The sequence below is a fragment of the Cotesia typhae genome, unplaced genomic scaffold (genome assembly GCF_013202065.1).
Source record: "Cotesia typhae breed Kobodo isofemale line unplaced genomic scaffold, CoteBio_Ctyphae contig_83, whole genome shotgun sequence".
Classification (NCBI taxonomy): Eukaryota; Metazoa; Arthropoda; class Insecta; order Hymenoptera; family Braconidae; genus Cotesia; species Cotesia typhae.
The window spans coordinates 930,348-955,751 of record NW_027423769.1 but is presented as its reverse complement, the minus strand read 5'-3'; the positions used below and the strand labels follow the sequence as shown (position 1 = coordinate 955,751).

Here is a 25,404-nt window from a genome sequence, read left to right as displayed (position 1 = left end):
TAATAAAGCTGTTAAAATTTACAAATTGTTTTAATCAATTAATTATTTTATTGTTTTTATTATCTTTAAACAATATCACGTAAAAACTAAAAGAAGTAAACTTGATTAAAAAATATATATTGTATTATTTTACATCTTACATATAAGTTAAGATCCGAGTAATATTAATAATTGTTTTTAATTATTAATTATGATAATAATATTAATTTTCAAAGAAGTTGTTATATAATACAGCAATGTGTATTTTAATTTAGTAGTAATTTTATATTACATTACATAAATTTTTTCGATTTTTTTAAATGGAAATACTTCTTTGGTTTTTGGGCAAGTTACTGCTCCATTATTTGCTTGTGCCATTTTTTCAAGCGCCTGTAATAATAATAATTATTAATTAAAATTATTATTATTTATGATATTAAATTTACCGGACTTTTAAAAAATTTTTTAATTTTATAATTTTATAATTTAAAAAAAATTTTTTAATTTATAAAAATTTAATTTTAATAAAAAAAAAAATTATTTTTTTAAATTTGAAGAATTTTGAAATATCTGCTAATTTTAGTATCATTAAAAATTTATTTTTATTATTATTAGCTCGAAAATTTTTTCCGTAAATTAAAAATAAAATATTTTTGATATTATGGCTAAAATATGGGTCCTATAAAAAAATATTTTAAACAAAATTTTTTAAAAATTTAATTATACAAAAAAAAATGTTTTTTTTTTTTTTTACAGAATCAATAATTTCACCGTAATATTAAAAATTTGATTTTAAAATAGCCGAAAAAATTTTTAGGCCTTAATTAATGACAAATAAATGATTATTATTATTATAAAGTACCTTTTCACCATAAACATATCCATTGGGCATCATCATCGGTTGATTATATTCATTAAGTGGCTCGCCGCTAATGCTGCATACAAGTCTAGACTGTGAGCAATGAGCAAAGGGTAAAGGTGAAGCTAGTTCATTGAGATTTTCGTTGCAAACAGGACAGCTAGGATTTTTACATTCTTTGTTAGCACCATAGCACTGGAGAGTCTTCAACGCGGACAAGCCAGCTTGGAGAGCGACTGTAAAGACACTTTGACTCGCCAGCTGGAACAATCGGTAATTTTCGTGTCGAAATTGTTCAATCAGCCGGTCCCATCGTTTTTCGTCCAGCAAATCTTTGTAGGGACTGAGATAAGGGTTCGCAGGGAAGGCCAGCTGGCCCATGCAACTCTGGATCTCTTGGAGCTGATACTCGTCGTAATTAGCGAAGCACTTACGGGCGTGTTTGACAGCATCTAGTCTGCGGTCAGCTCTTACCAATTCGATAAATTCTTGAACTCGTAAATTGAACTCCATAGTGCTGCCCAATTTTCTCAGTTTTGATCTGTTATCATGGCACCATCCTAAGCATCTGGCTGTTTCATGATTTGCCAGAGAGATCTCCACTTCTCGGGACACCATAAATACATCTATAATAAATAAAAAAATTAATATATACCTCTGCATAATTGTATAAATTTATTTTATCTATGACTTGATAGTATTTAGCCAGAAAAAGTTATTTTTAATATTATCTTATAAATATTTTTATGATAAATCTATCAGTGAGCTAACAATGACTACTGATATTTTATATTGCTTGGAATTTATTTTTTATTTTTTAATTTAATTTACGGTATGATAATTTTATATTTTACTACTGTAAAAAATTTTGCTTCATTAAATAATGACTTTTATTAAATTGCACTGTATTTTCTTAACCATTGACATTTTCAAAGATATAAGCTCATCCTGATGTTAGACTCATCAAGAGCTTTCATTTGAGTACCCACATGCATTTTTGATATATTTTTCATATATACATATATATATATATATATATATATATATATATATATGAAAAATTGATGTGGGTACTCAAATGAAAGCTCTCGATGAGTGTAACATCGGGATGAGCTTATATCTTTAAAAATTTCATTAGTTGACAAGATAGCAATGTAATTTCTTAATTATGTATTTTAAAAAATTGCATTTATAATTTTTTATAGCTTCTAAAAATAAATTCTTGCCATGATCTATTTGTTAATAAATTTCTGAAATTAAAATCATGAAAAATAAGATTGATGAATTTTATAAAAATAAAAAATTAAACAATCACCAATATTTGTCAATTCTCGAAGCTCAGTAGTATCAGCAAGCTTCATAGCAGTTTTATAATATCCTTTTCTTAAAAAATATTCAACGAGCATTCTATCAAGCCTTTGTCTCCGCCACTGATTGACAACACTCGGAGAAGAGCTGCCATGCTCCTTCAAATGATCCAACCGTCTCTTGCAAACCATACCAGCTTGGAGCTCTTCAGAAATAGATTCCTCGGCCTTTCTCTTCAATACTTGTAATTTCGCAACAACACCACCTAATAAACGACTTATTTCTCCGGTTGTTGCATGCCCATTATTATTATTAATTCCTTTCTCCAATTCATTAGCAGCTATCTGCACATGTGATACCTCCCGATCTAGCACTTTTTGTGTCGATCGGAACTTTTTGTTCAGCAGCTCGTACGGCACCTGCAGCACGACGTTTTATTTTTTTAAAATAAAAAATTTACGGATCATTAAATTTTAAGTTTGACTTTTTTACCTTTAAAGTAGGGTGCTCCATACTTTTTATGTCCGACATTTTCCGAGTTTTGATGACAGCAGAATAAAATAAACCTTGGGGAAAAAAAAAAAAAAAAAAAAATTCTCGTAGCTAAGATCCTAAATCACCATTTTACTATTCAATCATCGCAAGTCCGATGAGTTGCTAAAATTTACACAGTATTTATAATTGGATTTATTGAAACGGAATTAGTCAGTGGGAAAACAAATAAAGAAAATAATTAATAGGCCTTGAAGCTCGCAGCTCAAAACTCTACACACACGTATCATATGTACACTGCGTCTTAAAAATTTTACTGATGATTGTGAGAACTAGCAAGCAACTGTTTTGTGATGAATTATCCATCCCAATCCCAATAGTTAGTACAATACCAATATACAGTACATCGTTCATCAGCTGGTTTATAAATGGTGGTGGTGAATTATCTTGGAAAGTTGATACATTTTTTTTTTAACGTTGGTACTCTTTCTAATACAATTACACTGAAAATAACAATAAATTTGATATCAAAAATCTTGTTTAAAAATTTTTGTCATCAATTTTAAAATTATATAATACAGATTGTACAATTTTTCATAAAATTATTAAATATCTGCTAAATTTATTTTCATTAAATTTTTCTGAAAGACATTTGACAATTTTTAAATTAATAATTGTAAAATCTAATACTAAAATCAGCTGACATTTGATAATTTTTTAATTTATCTGACAAATAAATTAATTAAAAAAATTGTAATTTTAATTTATAATTTTTTAAAATAAAAATTAATTTATCAAATGTCTTTTAATTTAATTAAAATAAAAAACTTAACCTGTCAAATTTTTTTGTTTAAAATAAATAAATAAACAAACATTAATCAGCTGATTGACTTTGATAGTAAATAATAACAGTAAACAATCTCGACAAGTTTATTTTGTTATTATGTACTTCTAAACACCCAAGTTGGTACTCTGTCAAACATGTCGGATAATAAAGAACACAAATAACTCGTAGCGTAATATCATTCAATCAAGGCGCTCCTATCAGCAAATAGACACTGAAGTTAACTGAAATAAATTTTAAAAAAAATTTAATAACTATAAAATTAACATAAAATAAATTAAATAAAAAAATATCACGAGTGAAAATTAAAAAAGAATGATTAGTAAAATTTTTTTTTTTTTTTTTTTTTTTTTAATTGTAATTGATTAATAATAAAAATAATTGACAGCTGTCAGCTAACTTCAGTATGATCAGCAAGTATCGATACTCGGAGAAAAATCTCGCAACAAACGATAATCGTCTATCGACAAATGGCCTCCATTCTTATTATCATCGACAATCGACACACAATATTCGTTAAAGCGTGCGAGTGAAGTTAAATAAATAACCAAAAATAAAAGTTACCTGAGTATAAAGAAAAATCGGAGGTAAAAGTGACAGCTGTTATAAAAATCCTGAGGTATTATCTTAAAAATCTAAATAATTATAAAATAATAGTCGGTGTAAGTCGGGAATAACCGCTGAGACTCGGTCTGAGACGGGCAAAATCGGTGGCGCGCGCGAGTCACTCGGGCGTCCGGGGGCCGCCATTTTCCTCCAGTGAGGGAGAGAGTCGCGAGGCATCAGTAGTTGGAGGAATCTAACGCGTTTTCGCTCGCATATCGTTTAAGTTAAAAGCGGTGTTTTAGGGTGTCGGGCTTGTGCGCGACAGCCCAGGACCCATTAATAAAAATAATTACTGGCCGTTAAATATCGGCAGTAAGCCAACGAGTATTCCATTGCTGAGTAATTCTGGTGAGGTGTATCCAGCAGCGAGCCGACCAAAGTACCAGAGCGAGAGAGATAAAACTAGTGGCGGCGGCTTTATACGCCGGGAGGGAAGAACGCCGTGTCCCGTGTGAGTGAATATTGTGATATTGCAAGTGACGCGGTGTTCCAACACATATATATATATATATATATATATATATATATATATATATATATATTTACACACATAGATAGATATATGTATTATTACTTTGGTTTTAAATAATATAATATTCATCTCCAAAATTATCATCATCTTGAATATCTGTGCTGGAGGTATTTACCGGTGATTACACCCCGACAGGTTGGTATTTGTTGTTCCCGACAGCAATATATGTATATATATTTATTTATAAATTAGTTTTAAGCCTAGAATAATGGGAAGTAATTTTTAATATTATTTATTATCCTGATAGTTTATGCTTGGTGTTAATGGTTAGACATCCATCCCCAGGTTTTTTTTTTTATCACAAGTACATGCATAGTATTTTTATTGTGGTGTGGTGCGGTGTGTGTATATTAAATTGTTGGTGGATACATTGGATCTTTAAAAAAAATGTAGATAGACCGAGCGCGCAAAATTCCGCGCGCCTTTCTCCACGATACGATGAAAACGACGAGCTTGTACGAATAATATTCAGGAGAAGGAGCACGATACAACGACCACCACACGAGAATAATGCGAGAGAGAGTTAATATATGCGTGTGTATATAATATATAAATGTACACGCGTGTTTAGTGCGCGTGCCCCTGTGTAGTATATACATCAGGACATTTGAACGTAACGATGGAGATTGTAAGATCGTGACTAAGGTACCAGAGTGTGAGAGAGAATCACCGGGGTTTGGTGGACGATCCAGAGATGGACGACGCTATGGAGTTAACTTGAGAATTGGATAGAAGAAAAAGATATAAAGGTGCTGGTGAATAAAGACAGTCAAGACCCCAACCAACACTGCTTTTAATAATATATTAAATACACTGGACATACGCATACGTGTTGTATGGAGGGAGATGTGCTGAAGAATGATATTAAATATTAAAATTAATATTTTATATATTATTATGTGGTCTAATGTTAAGACCGCTGGCATGGAGGGAGGCTTTAGTTTGGTGGAGTCAGTCTCAGTCGGGACTCGGGAGACGCCAACCAAGAGAGGCCTTTCTTTTTTATTATTCTTTTAAATTGCACGCGGACGAACGGTCACTAAGCCTCCATTATCCCGTCACCGTTTTTCACCTGTCCCTGAAAAACCCTACGCTATATATATATATATATATATATATATATATATATATATATATATATATATATATATATATATATATATATATATATTTATATTTATATTTATATTTATATTTATATTTATATATTTATACATATCCCCGCTTCTTTGTCCTCAATAATTCTTTTTAGTCGGCATTTTACTTTTATTATAATTTTTTAGTAATTGATCGTACCATTGGAGGAGCACAAGTCATCGATATTGTCTTTTTTGAATCTCTCGATAAAAATAAAACATTAAGTATTATTTCTTTTAAAAATTATTTTGATAATAATTATCAGTTTTATTTTATGCTCAGAACAAATTGTCATTATTTAATATAATGATAAAAAAAAATCATAATGATATAGATATGTTTTTCGAGTTTTTATCGTTCAAATGCCGAAGGCGATCGCAAGACTTTAAATATATAAATTTTACGATGACATGTGACAATCTATTGCGTTAATTACACACACTGACAATGACGCTCTTGAATATGTCACGTCAAGAGTAAAGAGACTAAAGCTACAGTGACGTGACTCACTGGCCTAGCAATTTATCTCTTCAAGTAAATGGTGACCAATGAACTCGCAGGGACGGTTCTAGAACGTGCGTCATTTCGATCAACATCCACCGAGTCTGGGTATCCTTTTTTTTTTTTTTTTTTCAAGCTTGTATTTTCATACAAAGCACAAAGAGCTGAAAAAAAAATTAATAAAACTTTAATTACCAAAAATTGGTTTTTTGTGACCCATTTTTTATTTCAATCTACTTAATAATAATCTAAAAGCTTTTGATTGTAAAAAAAGAATTTTAAGAAGTTGAATTATAAATTCGATAAATTAATTATTATTTAACTTGAGGTAAATATTATTATATTTTTTTGGTGTCGTGCACCTCTACAGAATCCCGAGTCAGAATTAATGAACCTACAAGAGTCTAAAAGATAATTTAAAAAAAATTTTTTTTTATTGATATTTTTTATCTTTAATTGTTTTGATTGATCAATGTAACCGCACAAAATACACTCATGCCAATATTAAATAGTACAATATAATAAATTTAGCTGTCACTTGACAATTTTTGAATTTTTTTTTTTTTTTAACAAATAAATTTGCTCGAAAAAATTATTAAAAAAAAAATTTTTAAAATTATCAACTATCTGCTAAATTAATTTTCATTAAATTAAATTTATAAATTGAATAATATCGATTTGTTCTGACTCGGATATGTATACCAGAAGTAAAATAAATAAAAAGCAATTCCACTAAATCATAAATCTATTTTATAAAAATGATATATTGAAAATTTATTGCTCGGTATTTAGTACAGAGTTGAGTTATATTATGTGTGTGTATAAATATCAATACATATTGAAAATGTAAAGGTCAAAGGTTAAAGCAATGGTGATCGTTAAAAAAGATTGCTCTATACACAGCAAAGTAGCCTAGATCTCATTTAAACTCAAAACTGGATAATGGTGACCTCGGATAAATTTTTGCGTAACTTTCGCCAAACTAAACGCAAAATAAACGGCACTTGAGTGGCACAATGTCGCACTCGCTTTACCCTTCATTGAATCTCCCCACTATAAAAGTAAGTTTCAAGTTTGTTCCTCTCTTCTCTTCGCTTCAGCATTCAGAATCTCTCTCTCTCTCTCTCTCTCTCTCTCTCTCTCTATATATATATATATATATATATATATATATATATATATATATATATATATATATATATATATATATATATATATATATATAATATATAAATATAAGTAAGTACAAGTACTGTTATACACAGAGTTGCGTGCGCTCAAGCATTTGCAAATGTGTTAGATCAGCATGTGGATAGAAGGAAAGCCTTTAGTATTCAAACGAGCTCGAGTTATACACAGCCTTACGTAATTTATTCAACGTAGACGTCGACGTTGACGACGATAACAACCAGCCACGCCGGGTTACTACACCAGAACGACAACAACGACAACGGTTGCTGCTTATTCAGCAATGTACTGACCTCTATTCTTAACCGGACATTTTTTTTCTTTTCTCCTTCTCATTAATGTTACTTTTATTTATTTTAACCTCGTCAAATTATTTTGTTACTTTTTCCAGACAATTGCAAAATTATGGGCCAATAAAATTACAGACCAATCGATAAATAATAAATAAAAGCTATCGAGTGACATTGCTGCGGTATAAGAAGGATAAATGACCTTATATTGAGATCAAGCATAAACTTTATCACTCAGGCTTCCGGAGTGTTATATCAGAATCAGAGAGCAAGCATTAACATTAACGAGAAAGAGGTAGAGTTGAATATATCCGCCGGAGATAATGCTTCCGCAACTACTGTGTACTCCACGCTGTTTCTATTGAGCGCTTCTTCAGTCTTGAAGATCATAACAGGTGCTCTCACCCTCCAGCGATTTAATTAATCATCTTATCTCTTCAGTTGTACTACATTATATACTCCCAAGTCCTGTAAATATTTTAGTACCGTTAATTAAGTTTTATTGTTATTGTAATTTGTAATCGATAAGTTTTTCAATCTTTTCTTACCATCTCTAGTGACTTATATTAATTGCAATTACATAATTAATTCAGCTAGCGTCTGAGCTTGTTGCTTTTAATATTTAAACAATAATGTCTAAGTTGTACAGAGCCAATACTGTAACGTTGATTGTATAGCTTCTCTTTATACACAGAAAAAAAAATTGAATCGAGTTAATAATTTTTCCTCCTGAATTAAGACAATTAAAATTTTTTTTTAATTTTCTTGGTTCAAGAATTTTTTTCTTAATTCAAATTAATTTTTTTCTTTGTATAAATTTTTATTTATTTATATTATACTCACAATGTAAATTATATTTAAGGTGCTTAATTTAAATGAAACTGAAGTTAGAAATTTTTTTACAATAAATTTGTTGTAAAAAATATTTTTTAATTTTTTAATTGACACCTAACTTCAGTATTATTAATTAAATACTTAGGAAAAAAAAAAAAAATTACATTTTTGGTGATAATGTATATTAATTGTATGAAGCTATTTTTCAGCTTCTTAATGCCAAGCTAACTGACCTAAGACAACCTCTCAAAGACATTAAACTACGGATAGTCATCACTATATATTATTCATCTCCCTACGGCTATTTGGCGGCCGTTATATAGTTGGTGCGCTTACCTACTTTCCCGTCTTTACGTAAACTCTGGAGAAAGTGCAGCAACACGAGAAGAGTATTAATGGCAGACTGTGAGCAGATAAAGATGAAAATTAAGATTGAAATGTGTGTATGAGTTTGTTACATGTAATGGAAGAGTAGCGCATCCATTGTAAACAGAATCGAGCGGTAAGCAGCTCTCCGGGATTTCGCGGAAGAGTCTGGGCTGAGGAGGGGCCGTTGGCGGAACACGCCAGGATATGAGAAGGGCGAAGAGCGAAGAACGATGAGAGAAGAGAGAAGAGTAACGAGTGTAGAGAGAGAGTGAAGGAGAGATGGAGACAGAATGAGCGTGGAAGAGGGAGACTACTACGACGACGACGACGACGACGACGACGACGACAACGACGACGACGACGACAACGACGACGACGAGCTACACCGTTGAGGGTGGGAAGTTGCCGGGACATCGATCGGGCCGGCCATTGCTTGCCATACTCAACTATACTATGAGTCAAAATGCCATTCCACCACGAGAAACCAAACTCCATCAAAGTATCAGCCTGCTGCTGGCTTGCTGTGCTGGCTGGCTATGTACTCTTAAATAAGAGTATGTACAGCCAGCGTATACAAAACGTTTTATGTTTTTCACACTTAATCTTTACTCGCTGTTGTATTACGTGCTCTGTCATTACATTATATTACATTACATTACATACGTACAGTATTAATGGCACAGCACAAGAGTCTTTGTTTTCTGCCCGGCGTCATTATGTTCAGTTGAGGACATTGTAATTGAGAATAAAAAAAATACAAAGAAAATAAAAGACTTGGGTCTCTCGTGACGTGTCTCCATAACGGCCAGAGAATTACGCTTTCGATTTAGAAAAGAGTAATGAGAGAATGAGTTATAAAGGAGGAGAGACTTACAGTACATAACAGAGGGAGAGAAGGGAACCAAAGTTTTGCTTTTGCGAGAGAACTAAACTCAGTTAACTTTGCTGGCAAACTAAACTTTCCGCAAAGTTTAAGTAGTCGGTACCCTTCCTCCACTCTCTCTACCTTTACTTTACCTTATTCTATTTTATTTTTTATTGTTTTTATTATACCTTTACTACTGGTGCTTTTTGTTTTAAATCTTCAGCTGGATCCAGTTGTCCAACTGGCCTACCACTGATATTCCCCTCTATATATATCTATATAATATTCACTGGAAATATTTTATATTAAATTTTACTTTCCTGGACTAAGTTACAAGATTGATAACAAATTTTATCAATTGTCATTAATTAAGATAATACGTTTACTATCAGACATTTAAAAATTTTAAATGTACAATCATTATGATGGAAGATCTAGACACTAAAACATAAAACTATGTTGTAAAATATTATAATTTTTTACCAACTGAATATTAAAAATTGGCGGAATTTTTTGGAAAATAAATAGATTGATAAAATGCAACGTACCATAGTAAAATTTAATATAAAATTTTTAGTGTATACTCGTCGAAAGTTTGCCTATCTGAAGAAACTTTTAAGAAAATATTATTAATATTGTTTAATTTAATTGATGAAATATTGTTTATGTCACCTGGTGGAACGAAACAAGTGCTGGAGACAAACTTGAGAGTTTATTGTCGCTAGGGGTGGTACCAGAATGTTGATGGGATATAGGGGAGAGGAAATCTCTCGTAGACTCTGGCTCTGGTTCTGGCTCTGGCCTTCTCTCGAATACGAGGACTCTAACTAGCGAGTGCTCTCTCGTTTTGCTTCTCACTCGCTCACTTGGTGAAGCAAAGTTCCTCCCTGGTTAGACAATAATTGGATAACTTCGCCCTCGTACTGGACGGCTATCTCCCCTCTTCATACCGGCTTTATGCCGCTTGCCTCACCTCTCACCCTGTAACACAACCTGGAACACAACCTGGAATACAAACTGAAACACAACCTGGAAAAACTCTACACCTAGATATCAAGTACGGACTGAATTGAAATTACTGTTACATCTACTAACTTTTAGGGTATTTAATAGTCATCCGTTATTTATATTACTTACTTACTCCATTTATTCTTTTATTTTATTCTATTTTGTTTTATTGAAGACCCGCGATTTTAAATTACCTCATTGTTTATCAACAATTATCACTTCCGTATAATTGAGTGTTTTCTTGTGGATTTAGAATTTAATTTACAGTTTTGTCTTCTCTAATCCTTCCTTGTCTTTATCTCGATTATTTTTAGCGAAACGAGCTTTTTTTTTTTTGATACGGATTTCGTTTTCCCTTAGTTGGCACAACATGTGCCCGAGTAAAGTCAAAGTGCTTGAATTTGCACACTCTGCGGTAGTATCCAGTTCAAAAGATCTCGCTGAGTCAACCACAAATCACATTTTATAGTTTTTCTGGAATATGTATTTTTTATTACATATTTTTTTCTAAAAAATACAAATAAATTAATTATTTTTACATTTTAGATACTTAATAAATTTATATTGAAAGTATTAGACATTTAAAAATTAAGAATTTTATAAATAGTAAATTTTCAAAATAATTAAAATAACGTTTAACTTCTCTTCTATTAGCTCACCAAAATTTCCTCGAATATTACTTTTTCTTTTGTAAGCTTCTTAAATTTTTTTTTTATACAACTCATTCATAAGACATCGTATCGATAATATCCGTTACATTTTTAAGTAACTCATTGGATTATACTGATAAGAAGATTATGTCGATAGAGGATAGCCATTTTGTTGCTGTAACAAATTTAAATGTATCTATTATTATTAATTTTAAATAACTTTATTTTTTATATTTTACTTAGTCAATAAATATTGTAAATATTTTCCATTAATTAAGTTAAATCCTATAAAAAATTATAATAATAAATTTTAATTATTATTATTATTATTATTATTATTATTAAAATTAAATACTTACTACCAATAATAAAAAAAAAAAAAAAAAAAAATAAATAAATAAATAAATAAATAAATAAATAAATAATAATAATAATGATATTTTAAACCGCCACGTAATAGCGCAGTTGCCCATTATCGCTTAATCGTTTAATGGGAGTAACGACTACAACTCTGAAAAACATAAAAGTACCTTCAAGTGCTTGAGGAATAATGAAATAAGTAAAGTAATGAATAGAATGTATCATCTATATATAATAATACTTACACATATAACAGTGAATGCGTATAGGATGGCGCCACGTGTCAGCAAATCCGGCATTTTCCGATCAGCAAAAGCGCGCACGGGTTTACAATCGAAAACTATCCTAAATAATAAAGATAAAGGTACATACACACCATCAAGTACAAGAGTCATTGCCATCTTTATTTTCAAAGAATAATTCATTCAAAACTTGGGAATTTTTTTTTTTTTTTTTTTATTTTTTTTTATTTTTTAACTGGAAGTAATTTAAAAAAAAAAAATAACAAGAACCTTTTTGTTATTTATCATTATTTTAATTGATAAACCACTTATCAAATTAAGCGTAAGTGTAAAGAGATATCGGACATGAATAAATATAATGGTAACATGACCTAAAAACATTGATCTTAACGTTGACCAACGCCAGTCTTGTATACGTGTAATTCTAAAAACATTAGCCCCAGCCAGTAGCCTCTGGATACGGAACAGTGAGCGTGTGACGTTTTACCGGCATTAATGTTGTAATTTATCCCATAAATAATTATATTTGTGTTTAAATAATTATTTTATTGCTGCTTTATTGATTGGATAATAAAATTAATGTAAGTTTTTTTAAATAATATCCCTTAAGTTGTTTATCAGAAGCCGGCGCGGTTGAGGTAACCTCAAATTTGCTCAACACTTCTCACTTTCACCACTCGGTTTAATTCGAGCATCTTTAAAGTAACATGTTATACATATTTAATTATTTAACTGCTGTAAATAATTTTAAAAAATATTTTTAACCTCAAATAATATTATTAAAAAAATCTAGATTTAATTTTAATAAAATAAATAAACAATTTTCTAAAATGTTTACGTTTTTTTTTTTAAATTGTTTCAGGAGTCGGTAAACAACGTGATCCGTGATGTATTGGAGATTCGACAATTCGCCTTCGGAAATACAAGATAAATTAGTGATGCAAAAAGAATCTGTGTGACAAATCATAAACGTTAATAAGTGCAAAATTAAATAATTTTTTTTTTTTTATATATATATATATATATATATATATATATATATATATATATATATATATATATATATATATATATGTTAAACTATTTGACACAGTGTTTAATGAAAGAAAAATTAGAAGAGGATATTTTTAGTTGATTTGTGATTTTTTTTTTTTTTCTTCCTTTTTTTTTAATAAGACACTGGTTTTATTAGTGGGTTAATTTTTATACGGGTAGATATTTTGATACACTATCAAAGTGAGAGATTTAAATATAGGGAGGGCTGTTTGACCGATGGACAAACGGAAGATGTTGACGAAACGCCCTCGAATGGATACTATGAGGGGCGTAGTGGCAAATGGGCCCATTCAAACTCGCCCGTTGGTTGCACTGCTTGATGGACGAGACTGTTCCATTGAGATGCCAATTTTAAAAGACGTTGCTACTGTCGCATTTTGCGATGCACAATCCACATCTGAGATTCACGAAAAGGTATAATTATTTTTTAATGTCTTGGATTTTATTTAATAATTAATTATACTAAAATTCGTGTAATTATAAAGTTAGCAAACGTTTTTTAATTTAATTGTTATTTTTAATTTTTTTTTTTTTTTTTAATAATTTTTTCAATGAAAAAAATTCTTAAATGTCAGCTAACTTAATTTTCATGAAATTAAAAGTCATTTTTTTAACAAATAAATTATATAAACAAAAAATCAAATTTTTAAAGGCTCTAAAAAATTCCAAATTAAATTTTTTTAATAATTTTCTACACTTGGTTTAATTAAAAAAAAAAAAAAAAAAAAATAAATAAATAAATAAAAAAATTGCCAAGTATCTTAAATATCATAACAAATAAATAATGAGAGATTGAGTCATAGTTTTAAATAGATAAGATAGTAATTGGTCGGTTGTTTCAGGTACTAAATGAAGCCGTAGGAGCTTTGATGTGGCACACGATTATTCTGACGAAAGAAGATCTGGAAAAATTTAAAGCCTTAAGAATAATTGTCAGAATTGGATCAGGAGTTGACAACATTGATGTAAAAGCTGCTGGTGAGCTGGGAATTGCTGTTTGTAATGTGCCCGGTTATGGAGTCGAGGAAGTTGCCGATACGACACTTTGTCTTATTTTAAACCTCTATCGGCGTACATACTGGCTAGCGAACATGGTTCGGGAAGGAAAAAAATTTACTGGACCTGAGCAGGTAATTTTAAACCACTTGTAGCTCATTTAAAAATTATTAATATTTTAATACTAAAAATAAAATAAATTTTAGGTACGAGAAGCAGCACAAGGATGCGCCAGGATACGAGGAGATACTCTCGGAATAGTTGGGTTAGGAAGAATTGGATCAGCAGTCGCCTTGCGCGCCAAAGCCTTTGGATTTATTGTCATGTTTTACGATCCGTATCTTCCTGATGGTATCGAAAAATCGCTTGGTCTTACTCGAGTCTACACACTCCAAGATCTGCTCTATCAATCAGACTGTGTGTCTCTCCACTGTACCTTGAACGAACACAATCATCACTTAATTAATGAATTCACTATTAAACAGGTAATTTTATCACCAAATCAACAAATCAACAAATTAAATTAAATTAAATTTTTATCAATAAATTAATTTATTCTAAAAATTTTTTCAGATGAGACCTGGGGCATTTTTAGTAAACACAGCCCGAGGAGGGTTAGTTGACGACGACGCGCTGGCGGCTGCCCTAAAACAAGGCAGAATCCGCGCGGCAGCCCTTGACGTTCATGAAAATGAACCGTACAATGTCTTTCAGGGTCAGTCCAATGCGCAATGTGAGTCTTACCTGGCTTAGCCTAACGGTCCTATTTACTAAACTAATTTTATTCCGCTTTTACTTTCCGCTTATCTCCTTGCTAGTGAAGCTTTCTTGTAAATGACCACGAGCGTAGTATAAATAGCTAGTTAAATAGATACACTTTGTACACTGAAAAAAAAATTTCACTAGAAACGAGAAAAAAATTTTTAAACCAAAAAAATCAATTTTTCATATATTTATATATATATTATATATATATGTATTGTATATATGAAAAATATATAAAAAATTGATGTGGGTACTCAAATGAAAGCTCTTGATGAGTGTAACATCATGATGAGCTTATATATTTAAAAACTTTAATAGTTTAGAAAATACAGTACAATTAAAATTAAATTTTTCAAAATTATTTACTTGATTCAAGTAAATTTTTTTTCTATGTAATTGCTTATAAAAATATAAATAAAATACAAAATAACGGATAGTAGATTGAGAATTATATTAATTTATTAAATTATTTTATTGTTTTTGGTTTATCAGGTCCGTTGAAGGATGCTCCCAATTTATTATGTACACCACACGCGGCATTTTACAGTGACGCAAGCTGCTCAGAACTCCGTGAAATGGCTGCGAGTGAGATACGACGAGCTATCGTTGGACGTATCCCCGAGTGCTTGAGAAACTGCGTGAATAAGGAATATTTCCTCACTTCCAGGTAAAAAAAAAAAAAAAAAAAATAAAAAAAAAAACAATGAAAGAAGCCAAACGTAAGATCACTAAGGACCGAATTTTTTTGGTTTTTTTAAGTACGTTTATGTGGCTTAGCTTTCATTGGGGTTTAAAAAAAAAAAATAATAATAATAATAAATTAATGTGATAAATTTTCTTTGAGAGACAGTCGTTTGTAAGATTTAAGAGTAAAAATAGAGATTAAAAAAAAAATTTAATATTTGCCGTTGAGTTTTTTTAATTAAAAAAAAAAAAAAAAAAAAAAATATCTATTGGGCAGTTAGTAATAAGCGATTTATCGAATTGGCCGATTTGTTTTGACTTTCTCCAGCACTTTCCCTGAGTCGGTCAACGGTGGATACTATGCGGGATCATTACCAATCCAACAGGCACACTCGACGACGCCCCACGATTCAGCGCCTCCACCACCTGGAGGTCACTCCGCCGTTGGCGTAGCTAGTAGTGCTGGTCCAAATTCTTCGGCGGGAGGTGGGAATGCCGGTCCTACCGGTCCTGCGGGGCCAACGGTAGGCGGCGCCGGTGCCGGGGGTCCAGCGTCAGCCCCACCGACTGCTGGATTACCCGGTCTACCACACAGCATAGTGAGCGAGCCTGACCCCCGGCCAAGTCCACCTGCTCCGAGTCCTCGTTGACCTTGAACCCCCAGCGGTATCAACAACTTTCAGCACTACCACCACCAAGACCTCCATCATCCTCCGACCTAACCTCCTCCTCCTCCTCCTTCTCCTCCAAAGACCATAATCATTGTCATGAGTCTTGAGATAATCACTCTGTGCACTGACTAAAGACTAAAAACTACCGACCCTGACCAACATCACCGCTATCGGACTCCGAACCTTCGACGGGACAAACTACAAATTTTGACAGCAACTACAAACTACAACTAAAACTACAATGGAAATTTATTATTTAAAAATAAATATTGAAAAAAAAAAAAAATAATAATTAAAAATAATTATTGTTATTATGAGGTAATTAATTAAATTATGACACATTGAATTAAATATTAAATTAATTGATAAATTTATAAATTTATAAATTTATAAACAACAACGCCATTATTTACTATTGACAGTGCATTATTGTGAAGAAATGTATTCCAAAATCTGTCTACTGCTTCCGAGATAAATTTAGGGAAAGTAAGAACGATCGGACGATGAGAGAATGATTAAGAGTGGGAGTATATAAGTTTAATTAATAAAAGAGAAAGAAAGAATTTAAGTATAACCTAGTAGTGTGTAAGACAGTGGAAATAATAATAATAATAAAAAAAAAAAATTAAATAATATTGAAAAGAAAAAAAAATAAAAAAAAACATAATTAAGCAGAAAGATGTTAAGAAATATGATTGAATTGTGTGAGAGAGGATTTAAGTAATAATATGAAAGAGAGAGAGAGAGTGCGTTTACTTTTGCGTTCTCTTTGCGTGAATCTCTGGCAGTAATGTTGTGTATTTTTTTTTCTTCTAGTTTTATTTAATTGTGGAAATTAATTACGGCACAAAATTATTTTTTAGCGATCCTTATTTTGATCTGCGGCATCGCAATTATCGGCATATTGTGTAAATTGACATTTATACACATTGCATTATATTATCATTTAATTTTTTTTTTCTTTATTATAAACATAGTAATTATATTATTTTAATTTTAATATTATTATTGCTATTATAATAATTAATTATAATTATTTTTAGTAATTAAAAAAAGCTTTCTCGCCGTTTTTAATTCCATAGATCGAGTTTGTTGGTTCACCCATAATAAATAAATAATTTTTCTTTTTAAATGTAATAACAATATACTATTATCATGCACTAACATTGTTTTATTTATTTATTTTTTTTTTTTTTTGGCCATACTTTAACTGGTGGGAGGAGGTGGATCGATTTTAATTCAAGTGGATAGAGAGGAATAAAATTATTTATAAATGCTATGCGATAGTTTTTAAGATAGCGGTTAAATTAAAAAGGAAGAAATAAATAATTTTAATGTTTGTGAAATCGTACAATTAAATATTAATATTAATGTTAATTATATTTACAAATATTAATAAGTAAATTCCGGTTTGTATAAATATATATATATATATATATATATATATATATATATATATATATATATATATATATATATATATATATATATATATATTTTTTTTTTTTTTCCCACAATTAAGAGTATGAAAATTTTTATTTAATTTATCTAGATCTCTTTTTTAAATCGATCTGAAGATAAAACTTCCTCCCGGAATTAATGTAGAAAAAAATATTGTGGGTAACCGCGATGGTAGAAGACACTTATACCAATTAGAATTAATTTTTATTTTTAAAAAATTGTATTGATAAATAATTATGTGCGTGAAAATATTAAAATGGAAAAGCTGGAAAAAAAGAAGAAAAAAAAAATTAGCAAGTGTGAGAGTATGAGCGTGTAAGAATGCTATTCAAGTTTTATTAATTAATAGTTATAATGAGTAATTATATTAAGTAAATTTAATGCGATATTACAACTTAAATATATTATTGACATGATGATGATTATTATATATCACTGATATAAACGTCATTATGATAGAAAATTTTTCGATTAATAAATTTACTAATTAATAATAATTATTGAATAATAAAAATAAAAAAAAAGATAAAATTTATTTTAGAGACCGACATATCTTTTAGTATCATTATTTTTATTTACTCTAATTATTTTTTAGTTTATTTTATTTTATATGCAACTACCATCGCGGCTGGAGTCACTCCAGAATTATTTTAATATTTATAATAGCGATGCCTGCAGCAAGAAATCCTGAGTGCTAAAAATAAAGTTGTACTTTAATATAATTTTTTTTTTTAAATATTTATCTTAGCGATCAATTGACTTTTTTATTTAATTTTTAAAGCTCCACAATTTTTTTTCTGCAAATTAAAAATTATTTTTAATATTATGGTTAAATTATATGTCCTATAAAAAATTTTTAAATTTAATTTCAGAAAAAAAAAATTTCTTGTAAATTTTTTTTAGGATAAATAATTTAAAAAACCGTAATTTAACAAAAAATAAGATTTATAAATATCAAGAAGAAAATTTTGAATTTTTTATTGTGAAATATTTTTTTATAGTAATATTAAAAATTATAAAAATTATTTTACCTATTAAAATAATTAAATTTAATTTAAATAAAAAATCAAGAAGCTTTGATCGTTAATGAAGAAATAAATAAGAAGAAAAATAATTAATCACAGAAACAAAAAATTTTTTTAAAAATAAATTCCCTCATTTTAAATTACTAAATATTATTTTAGCAATAAATTAAAATCCACAGGCAGAATAATTGTCTCGATAATAATTAAACCATCATTTTGCAAAAAAAAAATTATTTTAAACTCTTTGCTTAAGTAATACACCATTATTATTATAAATATTAGAGCAGAGTGAACGTAAGAGAATGCAAGAGGTGTAAATGACTTTGAGAGCAAGACAAACTAAAAAAGAAGCGTTTATGTTTTCATTTAAACAATATTAGTGAGGCAAAGTAAAATAAAAAAATGAAAAATGGCGTAATATAAAAATCCTCACGTATTTTTAAAAAAAAAAAAAAAAAAAAAAAAAAAAACTAATTTTAATTATAACAGTATCACAAGAGGCCTCTTCTTCCTTCTCTCCTAAAATAAAAGCGTTAGGTTGCGAACGAAGAAGAAATAACATTGTATTGAAAATTAGTTACTCTATTATTTTCTTGTATCACTTGTATATTATTTATCGTCTTTATTATTCTTCTTCTTTAATTAATTAATGCATGTATATAATGTATGTACGCATGATTTATATACATGCAGTCTCGATAAATGTGGTGGATATAAATTTAAGTTTATAAATCTAATCTACGGGGGATACAACCTAAATGCCAGTGGAAATCCGAGGAAGACAAGAGTAACTAAAAATATTAATATTAATAATAATAATAATAATAATAATAATAATAATAAATAAACAAGACAAGACATTAAGGTGGTGTGAAAACCGCAACATTAATATTAATTATAATTAATAATATCTATTATAATAAATACAATATTTGTACAATAATCAACGGTGCTGTGGTGAATGTTGCGGGCTTCTGCACCCGAGACCGTTCCCTTTTTTTTCTGACCCTCTACTTCGACCAGCGTAACCCCCTTTTATTTTAAAAATTTTTTTTATTATTAATAATTACTTTATTTATTTAATAATATTTTTTTTTTTATAAATAAGCATCTCATACTGTTAATTATAACAATAAGTATTTATATTTATATTTTTATAAAATCAAGAGTCTTTTCTTGACTTATTAGTACAGCTGAAGCAACATTGCATCATTGAGATCAATTAGTTTTTTTTATTTATCATTTCGTTGGCGAGAATTTTTTTTGTTTACTATTTATTTCGTTGTAAATTCGATCCTAGTCGGATGACTGTAGGGATCCGACTACTGTACTGCATGTTAATATCATTATTATTATTATTACTAGGATTATTATTATTATTATTATTATTATTATTATTATTGTTATTAAGTTTACCAAATAACGACCAGCCTGTGGTATGTCACGTTAGAGAGCCACCGTGGACCCTCATGTGCCTATTGAGATTTCCACTTTGGCTGAACCGTAGTAAGCACAATTTACACTGATACGGCTTCTCTCCGGAATGAATTCTCAGATGTTTCGTCAACGTCGAGCTATCCGAGAAGGCTTTCTTACAAAATCGACACCTAAAATTTTTTTTTTGCATTATTAAATACTTAAGAGATTTTTTAAAAAATTTAAAAGCTTCTTTAAAAATTTATGTTAATTTTTTTGAGTGATATATGGTAGGTATACTCACCGATAAGGTCGTTCTCCAGAATGAGTTCTCATGTGCGTCGTTACTGAGCTACTTTGTGAAAATCTTCTGTCACACACTGGACATCGGAATGGTTTCTCTCCAGAGTGTGTTCTTGCATGGGCTGTTAAATTTGCTGCTTGGCTGAATGCTTTCGAACAAGCGTGACATCTGAAATATTATCATCTTCATTAGAAATTTTTTTATTCCATTTATTATCATATTTATGATAAAAAAAATATTTAATATTTTTAATATTTATGATAAAAAAAAAATTGACTTGGTAATTAAAATAAATTTTTTTTCAATGGAATTATTAAATTTAAATTTACTTAAACATTTTTTTTAATTAGCTGGTAGTTGATTTAAAAATTAAAAAAAAAAAAAAAAAAAAAAAACCAACAGATAATTTGTATTTTTTTTTAAATCTAAAAAAAATTTTTTAAGAATTGCACTGACACTTTTTCTTTTAATTTATGAAAATAAAATTTTTTTTCTTAATTTTCTAACTAATTTATTTATAAAAAAAAAATCTTTTGATTTTTTGGCAATTTTAGATTTGATGATAATTTAAAATAAATTATATATTTAGTGTAATTAAATAAAAAAAAAATCACCTAAATGGTTTTTCACCAGAATGAGTCCTCAAATGAGTTTTCAAAGTGCTGGGCCGTGCATAAGTTTTACCACAAATTCTACATAAATTCGGCCTGCCATTGTCATCGCTGGAATTAGACACAGCTCCGGAAGCGACGCAGAGCGCGTGCTCGTTCGGTGGTTGCAGTCTCGCATGGGGGTGAGAATGCGGGGTGTGTGAACCGATGATTCCATTGGTCGGGACTTGATTCACCCTCGACTGGGGCTCAGGCACGGAGTTGTATTGAGGGGCGGGACTCAGCAGAGGCTCCACGCCCCACGCGGATGCATAATTCTGCTCGTACCTGTCAATACCAATTAAATATAAATATTAATACAATCAAATCTTCAAATAAGATATTTACCCAGGATGCATGTTCATGTTCATCGTCATGTTCATCGAAACATTGACCGACATTGCAGGCCCAGTCGCGTAATGACTCGGAGGAACAGGTGGAGGCGCCAAGTTTTGGCCATAGTCTTGAGAATAGTGGTGGTTTGCATTTGGCGGGCTGTAATATCCGCTTGTTGGACTCCCAGGATGCACAACAGCGTGTTTTAGGGAGAGAAGAACATCAGCTACACCCTCGCCGTTGGGATTCCCTGGCCTGGGTACGCAATCTGATCTCGTGCATCCCCAGCTATGTATAAAATTAAAACAAAAATTATGATAAATGATGAAATCATTTTTTTTTTTTTTTTAAGGAAAAATCTTTAAAATAATAAAATTTTTAATTTATTGATATAAAAATTGTGACTTTGATATTCAATTAATTATTTTTTTTAGCTTCTATAAAAAAAATATTACTTGTAGTGAGCACAATTTTTTAGTTTAAAATTTAAAAAGTCTTTTAAAACAAGAAATTAATTTTAATAATTTTAAAAAATATCTATTTTTAATAAAATAACTATAAAAAAAATTATTAAAAAATTTTACCCTTAAATTGTTTACAAAAATATAAAATAAAATTTTTTTTTGTAAACACTTGAACATAAATTATAGAAATAAAATAAAACCTTTATTTATTTATTTTTTTCTTTTTTTTTTTCTTTTTTTTTTTTTTTTTTTTTTTTTTTTTTAAGTTATGTAGCTGTTAAAAAAATTTTTAATTCCGGCCCAAAGTCCGACATACTATTTAAAAAGGATATTTTACAATTTTTAATTAAAGCTCCTTAACTAATTTCTACCTTAAATCTTGAATTTTATAATAATCCACCAACAATTTAAAATTATAAAAACAATTAACAACCACCATCTTAAAATTTCCTCTCACGAACTCACTTATAGGTCGCAGAACAAGGACTAAAAAGCCCAGGAGGCAAAGGATCGAGATCCAAAGGCGGCAAAGGGAATCCCGCCATGTCGTCGACCCAAAAACTGGCTCCAAATTCGCCGACAACTTGGCCCTGTCCTTGATTCTGAATATGATGCTCGTTGATGTCGTCGTTAGGGCTGGCCTGCAGCTCCTGTAGACTGCCTAAAGCAATGGCGGCATCTTCATGCTGCTCGTGTTCATTCAAAGTGTCTTCACTCCCTAGAACTCCCAGAGAATTACCGCAAAGGCCGCTGGGGATGCTTGCCTCGATCCCGACTGGTCCTGAAGAGTACAGTCCCAGAGCTGTTGAACACACACACTACTAATCATTGATCCTCGAAATTTCTTAGCTATTAATAATAAACTCACCTGTGCCGAGGGTATAACTCGGCTCCGAGCTGTTCGGTGTATGGTGGTTTTGCAGAAACTCCATCTCGGCTAATTTCTGGAGCGTTTGTTACCCCGGAAACCACCCCCTTGCTTCCCGTATCAACTCTATATTATGTTATATATCTATATAACTGTACCGAGATATTCAGCCTCCCTCTCTGGATAAGTGGTCCAGCCCTCGTCGTCCTGGCAACGGCAACTCCAATCCACCAGTCCACCAGTCCCGGGCGTTTTGATTTTTTATTTTATAAATAACGCCGCTATTGAGCCAGACATTGTTTCTCGACATACCACTCTACTTTTCATGGATACTCCACACATATTAATATTAATATATAAATAAAAATAATAAGAGAGTTTTTTCACTCAACAATAGTGAAAATAAATTGAATAAATAAAATAAATATCAGCACATGGATCTTTAAATAGCTATTGGGAAAAGTACCAGTGTGTCAAGGGCTTCGCGGGAAACCCGCGAGTTGTTTCATTCGCTGAAAACCCATGCGTTTTCCACGTGCACTCTGGAATTTACATCTCAACATTTCTTCTTTGTATCCTCGGGTATAACTAACGTCTTTGTAAGTCACATTTTATATCACAGCTCTACTAATAAACAATAAACAACAAACCATTAAAATAAAATCTAATTAACAATTAATTAAACTCAATAAATAAACCAGATATAAATTTAAATTTGAAACTTTTGACACATCACTAGGATCAAAAGCTCCCATTATTTCTTCCAAGCTGATAGTCCAACAATCGTGCACATTCGCACCCCTTGACTGACTGACAAGTCAAACTTGACTACCTATCGTCCAGTGACAACCCCACTACAACGTCCTAAATCGCACCCGCTTCTCCAATGACGCTTCTTCTTTCTTTGTCTTTAACACAAATATCCAAGTGACACTTTGATACTTTTTTATTATACATTATTATACTGGGTATACTTCTTACCTATAGTTGTGTCTTCGTCGGGCTCCTCGGCTCCTCGGCTCCTCGACAGTTGGGGATGCCGAGAACCTGGTGTACCAGCACACGCGTCCAGGTTCCTTCAGGAGGATATAATAATCGATCTTCCACAACGATCCCAGGGAGATAGATCCATAGGGATATATTGTTACGACACCCGGCGAGCATGGTGGTCCTGCCTCGTCGTTCAAACGAAAACATCAGGATCATTCGCTCGTAATGCCTTCCCGAGGATTACTTTCGCCAGGCAAACTTAATGTCGTGATAATTGTGCCATCACGTGTACTAAAATGTATTTTTGGATATATATTGGGATAGTGACACCTGGAATTATTTTTAAAATTTATTTAGAAGATATTTGAGAATTTTTTTTTTTTTTTTTTTTTTTTTTTTTTTTTTTTTTTAAATAAATTATAGCAAAAAAATTGACATTTAAAAATTTTAAATTAAATTTTTAGGAATAAATTTATTTAAAAATTGTCAAGTGACAATTAAATTTAACATAATTAATTAATGAAAATTAATTTATAAGATATTTGATCATTTTTTAACAAATAAATTATGGCAAAAGAAAAAATTGACATTTAAAAATTTTTAAAAATTAAAAATTGCATTTTTTAAAAACAATTAATTTGTTAAAAAAATAATAAAATGATCACGTGGTTCCAAACTTTGATGTCATTAATTATTTGTAGATTAAAAAATTTTTATTTAATTTGCACAAATAATTAATTAAACAAGTGTTTGTGTTACTTATTGCTATTAGGTACCATTTGTCAGAAGAGATCATATTTCATCTGTTTAGGAACAGGCATCTGAACACCTGACTGTAGTTCCGATAGGACATTGCGAATGACAGGAAGAGGAAGTCGACCACATCGAGCTATACCAGGATCAAGTTGACCGATTTTAGTAATATGTATATAGAGTCATTGACGCGGCATCATTGGGTCCTTTTTTTTAAATACATATTATATATATTATATATAACGTTCTCAGTAACTTTGAGCAACGGCTAGCTCCCACCGGGGATAAGTTTACACTTACGCTCGATTGGATTCTGGGTATTTACATAAAGGCCCACTCTTTTATATTTTAATTATTTTTTTTTTTACATATGTTCCGTTGCTTTGACGCTCGAAGAAACTATTTTTATTTTTACAGAATTTTTTTGAAATTAAAAAAATTTGAGGTTATGTTGAAAATGACACTTTTTTAGTTAACTCTGCATCAACCTAGTTTATCAATTAATTTCAAGAAGTAATTGAAGAAAATAAATTTAATTACAATTTTGCCGAATTTTGGTTTTAGAAAAAAATTATTTTGAATTTTTATCGGCAAGAGTAATTTAATAAAATTAAATAAATGATTTTTTAGTTGGAATTGATGAAAATGAAGTTAGCCGACATTTAAAAATTTTTAGAAAGTTTTTAATGAAAAAACTTCAATTAAATAATTAAAAAAATAATTTTACCTGTAAAAAAACTTGAAAAACTAAAAGTGTAATTTTTTAGAAATATTTTTTTAGTTTTAGTTCATTTTCAATTTTTTTTTGCCATAATTTGTAAAAAAATTATTAAAATTATAAAAAATCTGCTAAATTTAATTTTAATATAATTTAGACAAATAAATTATGGCAAAAAAAAAT

At 30.1% G+C, this 25,404-nt stretch overlaps 3 protein-coding genes and 1 long non-coding RNA gene across 12 annotated transcripts; 1 reads left to right on the top strand and 3 right to left on the bottom strand.

Annotated features, from left to right (window-relative positions):
- Nucleotides 1-159: 159 nt before the first annotated feature.
- Nucleotides 160-3,141, bottom strand: Kaz (E3 ubiquitin-protein transferase Katazuke). Its single transcript, XM_074252183.1, has 4 exons — nt 2,639-3,141; nt 2,154-2,565; nt 842-1,464; nt 160-369 (listed from the first exon to the last, which is right to left on the bottom strand). The coding sequence occupies exons 1-4, from the start codon at nt 2,675-2,677 to the stop codon at nt 268-270; spliced, it is 1,176 nt and encodes a 391-aa protein (XP_074108284.1). The 5' UTR covers nt 2,678-3,141; the 3' UTR covers nt 160-267.
- Nucleotides 3,142-4,014: 873 nt separating this feature from the next.
- Nucleotides 4,015-17,400, top strand: Ctbp (C-terminal binding protein). 7 transcript variants are annotated; one of them, XM_074252182.1, is made up of 8 exons: nt 4,015-4,755; nt 12,927-13,035; nt 13,158-13,534; nt 13,963-14,250; nt 14,323-14,601; nt 14,690-14,831; nt 15,374-15,548; nt 15,894-17,400. In XM_074252182.1, exons 3-8 carry the CDS (start codon nt 13,337-13,339, stop codon nt 16,213-16,215), a joined length of 1,404 nt encoding a protein of 467 aa, XP_074108283.1. In that variant the 5' UTR covers nt 4,015-4,755; nt 12,927-13,035; nt 13,158-13,336; the 3' UTR covers nt 16,216-17,400. The 7 variants fall into 7 exon arrangements, with proteins under 7 accessions (XP_074108283.1, XP_074108279.1, XP_074108276.1 ...); XM_074252178.1 differs by having other exon boundaries at nt 4,020-4,755; nt 12,927-13,017; nt 14,690-14,849; XM_074252175.1 differs by having other exon boundaries at nt 4,020-4,755; nt 14,690-14,849.
- LOC141533350 (uncharacterized) lies at nt 5,880-11,714 on the bottom strand. 3 transcript variants are annotated; one of them, XR_012480254.1, is made up of 5 exons: nt 11,472-11,714; nt 10,353-11,319; nt 9,993-10,258; nt 7,740-8,418; nt 5,880-6,422 (listed from the first exon to the last, which is right to left on the bottom strand). It is a non-coding gene; the product is annotated as an uncharacterized LOC141533350 (long non-coding RNA). The 3 variants fall into 3 exon arrangements; XR_012480252.1 differs by having other exon boundaries at nt 7,740-10,258; XR_012480253.1 differs by lacking the exon at nt 5,880-6,422 and adding an exon at nt 6,967-7,311 and having other exon boundaries at nt 7,740-10,258.
- Nucleotides 17,401-17,718: 318 nt separating the features above from the next.
- LOC141533357 (protein glass) lies at nt 17,719-22,957 on the bottom strand. The gene is made up of 6 exons (XM_074252198.1): nt 22,761-22,957; nt 22,358-22,694; nt 21,441-21,716; nt 21,057-21,380; nt 20,443-20,610; nt 17,719-20,329 (listed from the first exon to the last, which is right to left on the bottom strand). The coding sequence occupies exons 1-6, from the start codon at nt 22,822-22,824 to the stop codon at nt 20,164-20,166; spliced, it is 1,335 nt and encodes a 444-aa protein (XP_074108299.1). The 5' UTR covers nt 22,825-22,957; the 3' UTR covers nt 17,719-20,163.
- Nucleotides 22,958-25,404: the final 2,447 nt, after the last annotated feature.